The 4,643-nt window shown below is 39.6% G+C and overlaps 1 protein-coding gene across 1 annotated transcript in view; it reads left to right on the plus strand.

Annotated features, from left to right (window-relative positions):
• Positions 1–654: 654 nt before the first annotated feature.
• LOC118761886 (short-chain collagen C4-like) overlaps positions 655–4,643 on the plus strand; it is a gene marked incomplete at its 3' end in the record, with an annotated part of 17,254 nt that continues 13,265 nt past the window's right edge. The window contains exons 1-3 of the mRNA XM_036500060.1: positions 655–728; positions 1,454–1,530; positions 4,076–4,372. Of these exons, the coding sequence (XP_036355953.1) occupies positions 655–728; positions 1,454–1,530; positions 4,076–4,372 (448 nt within the window). The remainder of the gene's footprint in view (positions 729–1,453; positions 1,531–4,075; positions 4,373–4,643) is intronic.

Consider the following 4,643-nt stretch of genomic DNA (forward strand, 5'->3'; position numbering starts at 1 on the left):
TCACAAACCTCTGTCACCAAGTATGTCTATACCAGGCACCCTTATAAATATCCCTGTCTTAAAATAATATCTATACCATAGAGAGGAGAGTGTGCATCCTACACAGAAGGCTGCTATGACCTCTCCATTAAGTTCACTGACGACATTCCTTCCAATCAATCCTTCTCACGGTTATCAATGCCAATGTGTGCACTGAAGTCTCCTTGCAGGACAACTGACTCACCCCAAATATATCTAAATCTGAGATGAATTTGCTTAGGATTGATTTGTATTTGAACTCGGTGTTTGCTGCATATACATACAGTACGCTAAGGGCTCCAAGGAATAGCCATACCGCGTCGTCCATCGAGTGGGATAAAAACCGTTGCGTCTGGATCTTAGGTGGAGGAGTCCATTCGGGAAATATATTGCAGTCTCCACCCAACTCAATCTGAGATGCATGGGGATGGAATACAAAATATGCATCTTCCAAACCCCGAAGCAGGTCCAGAAGGGATCAACCGTTCATAATTGAGAATTAGACTGTCAAAACCTGACGATACAAAACGCTGCCTATTGTATATAATCGGTGTCTCCTCAAGAAATCTTCATTATTTCGGAGGCGTACACTCGGAAGTAGGTTGGAAACTCCACCGTGCAGGTGTGGTGCCAACTATGTCAGCACAGGCGGAAGTGGGATGCTCACAATCCCTAGCTTTCGGATTGGATTATGGAGTGAATCCCACTAGGTATTAAGGGATACCTCCTGAAGCTCAAGCAGAATGAAGGAGCGGTGTAGCTGCTGAAAGCAAATGCATACAATAGCGAGGGCAAATACAAATGCTTCCTTAACAAAGTCACTGCAGCGTTGGATATATTTGGGGTAAAGTCATTTGTCTTACAAGGAGACTTCCGTGCACACTTAGGCGCTGATAACCGCAAGAAGTATTGATTGGGTGGAATGGCGTCACACAACTTTATGGGGTGGCCATACTAGTCTTCTGGCAGAAAACGGACTCTCTTCGCGCCAAACACCAAGCTGATATTGTTAATTGACCAATCAGGTGCCAATAATTGATAATATGGCCTACATATCTATAAAAGAAGAACTTTATCATTATTATGGTCACAAATATATATATATATACTCACATCCAAGTTCAACTACAAAACAAACATCCGTTCTTAAGGGAAACAAATACACATTCTTATATTCTGAGATTAATCTCTCAATTCGTTGACATCAACATCAACAACAGGCTCAATAGACAAATGACTAATTTTCTTCGTTTAAAATTTATTCTTAGCGAATCCTTTACATCTTTCGTTCTTATTTTCATTCATTCACTCATTCTTTTTCTCTTAAATTCTAAATTTCTCTCCTCTCTATCAATTCCTTCCAAGACAACAACTTCCTTTGTATAGGGTTCAAGAATTCTTTCTTTTAAACTACATTGTTTCATTTTAATTTCACAGAACCTGGTCCCGGATCATTGTATACCCGGTGGGGCAGAACTACTTGTCCTACTAATTCAAGCCTTGTATATGACGGTTAGTATAAGCTATACTTCTGTTCTCTCTTTCTCTCTTTATCTTTCTCTTCTTCTCTTTTTATTCCTCTCATTTTCTCTTTCTGTCGCCCCTCTCTTTCCGTTTCTCTCACGCACACGCACACACACGCAAGCAAATCATGTGACATATCACGTTTGTAACGTTACCTATAGACCCTATAGAGACTGCACAAGATTGCTTACTCCTTTGTAGGTGTTTGGTCAAATCAGACTTTAAATGTTGTCTAATATGGACCAGGTGAAAAGAATGTTGTCTAACCACAGAATATAGATATCTCTACGTGAAATTATAGATAGGGACTAGAGTGGAATCCAGTATTGCGATCAAGGACTCCTGACTGACTTGTATGGAGTGTAGATATCAAATACCGAGTCTGCTAACTGGTGATCAAGTGTACTGGCTACGGATGGTGGCATTGTATGTGAGTGACCAGAGCTGAGATGTGGCTACTTGACTATCATCAACTAGAGTGTCTATTGATTGTCGTTATAAATTAAATTGAACAAGGTCTCTTAGAATTGATGAATAAATGTATATGGTTAATGAAATGAACACAGAATGTACAATGTGGACTGGACAGACCACACACTGTAACTAATGGACAAAGATAATTAAGCACCGTATGTATTATGCAAAATGTGGAGGGACCAAGTACCACTGAGAGTACATATTGCACCCAAGTGAGTACATACTGCACTTCTATTCTACTCCGCCTTACCGAAATCGTCCTATCCCTCAAACCTTTCTGTTTTCATCCGCCACCTCGCCTCATTAATTGTCCAGTATATCTTTGTAAGGTATCGCCGGCACATACAATTCAAAGCTACTGCTTTCCACATCTTCTCCAACCGACGTCGCATCCTTTGTGAATCTGCTCTCTATAAACCCTATACGTAACCTTTATCGGTCGCCCACTCTGCTCTCCATTCTTCTTAAGCACTACGCCATCAATGAGCTTCAAAATTCACCACACTTCAGTTCATGCTTTGCATGAAATAAAATCTGTGTGATCATAATATTATAGTATGTGGTAGGCCCGTCTCGTGGTAGGCCTGACTCGTACGAGACAAACCGATGGATATAGCTAGCCACACCCGTATGGTCGGCTAAACAGTATTTCATCCACTCTTACCCACCAGTTCTCTGCATCTCGCCGTCTCTCGTATTGTTCTACTCAAACCACATGCAATTCCGATCACCAACAATTTTCCCGTTCAAACGTGAACGACATCTTTTCCATGTCGGGAAATTACGACCACATGCGTCACAAAATCCCTTTCCTTTCTCCGTTTATTGACATTCACACACCCCATGCAATACACATCACCCCATGCAATACACATCACAACCACAAATACTGACTCGTAAACACACACAAACACACACACACACACACACACACACATATATATATATATATATATAACATTATTGGTGAATTGAAGAAATGGAGCTGAACGCAGATTGAACAGAAATCGTTTTATTTCATTCTACACGTGTTTCGAAAGGCACAAATTACCAAAATCCGATTGAATAATGGGACCATATTGTGTCTTTCTCTTCAGGAAGAAAAAAGGAAATCCGTTGGAAAAACAAAAACAGAACAGAGGCAGAGCAAAAAACAAATCGAACTGTGCTCCTAAGAGCCCATGGCTCTTAGGAGCACAGTTTTTGATTTTTTTGCTCTGCCTCTGTTCTGTTTTTGTTTTTTCCACGGATTTCCTTTTTTCTCCTGAAGAGAAAGACACAATATGGTCCCATTATTCAATCGGATTTTGGTAATTTGTGCTTTCGAAACACGTGTAGAATGAAATAAAACGATTTCTGTTCAATCTGCGTTCAGCTCCATTTCTTCAATTCACCAATAATGTTTTAATTTCAATTATCCGCACCAACGCACGGTTGCAACGCCAGATGGTTGTACCTCCAACCGTGCTGTTCACTGCTGTGATTTTTGCTACTAAGGTATCGGTTAAACTTTTGATTAATCTACTACAAGATTATTCATCTTTCTATTTCACATAATATATATATATATATATATATATATTCATTTAAATTGTGACCGCCTGAGTAACGTTGGCGATTTTTTTCCTTCCGTTTACCCTTCTTTGGATCTTTCCTTTTCTTATGATTCTGACGAAGAGCTCCGCTCGAAACGATAAACCCTCATTCTTTCCTTCTTTCATGGGCGTCCAATAACACTATAGTTGTTCCAAGTCCTCGCAATATTGTGTTTTCTTTTTGTGTTTTTATGCTTGGATTAACTATTATATATATATATATATATATATATATATATATACATGAACAGAGAGAGAAAGGCACAACTGCGAACATATGCGCACTCCCATACACCAACACACAGCTTACACTCATATAAACACTAACATATACACCACAATTCGTTCACACGTGACTAAACATGACTCCTTTTAAGGGTCAAACTGTAATGAATGTTTCCGTTATTTCATATATAATTTTGCTTAATATCTTTTACTTGATTTATTCTTACCAATTCTAGGTGTGGCTGGTGGACAATGGTACGACCACACAGGTGGCGGAAGTAATCTCTTATGTCTACCTAACGATCCCATTTGGGCCAATTATACTACAAAAGTTGAAGAAGGTGGTCACATTTATGGCAGTGAATATCAACTACAGGATTACGACACCAATACCATCTTTTCTTTTGCTAACGCTAAATCACTTCATGATCACAACGTTCCGTGCGCTGTCTGTTTGACACGACAACCTGCTGTTGTTATGACGTTACCAGCCAGAACACAGTGTTACGCTGGTTGGACGGCTGAGTATTCAGGAAATTTGATGTCCGAACGTCATACACATAAGGGCAGACTTGAATATGTGTGTGTGGACTATGCACCAGAAGCTGATCCAGCAGGTTACCGAAATGAAAATGGAGCTGTATTATATTTCGTTCAGGCTGCTTGTGGTTCATTGCCATGTCCACCGTATGTCAATGGTCAAGAATTAACCTGCGTTGTATGCAGTAAATATTGAACAGAAATTAAATTCGGTTCCATATGAAAATATGTATGTATGTATGTATGTATGTATGTATGTATGTA

Source organism: Octopus sinensis, unplaced genomic scaffold (genome assembly GCF_006345805.1).
Source record: "Octopus sinensis unplaced genomic scaffold, ASM634580v1 Contig18366, whole genome shotgun sequence".
NCBI lineage: Eukaryota > Metazoa > Mollusca > Cephalopoda > Octopoda > Octopodidae > Octopus > Octopus sinensis.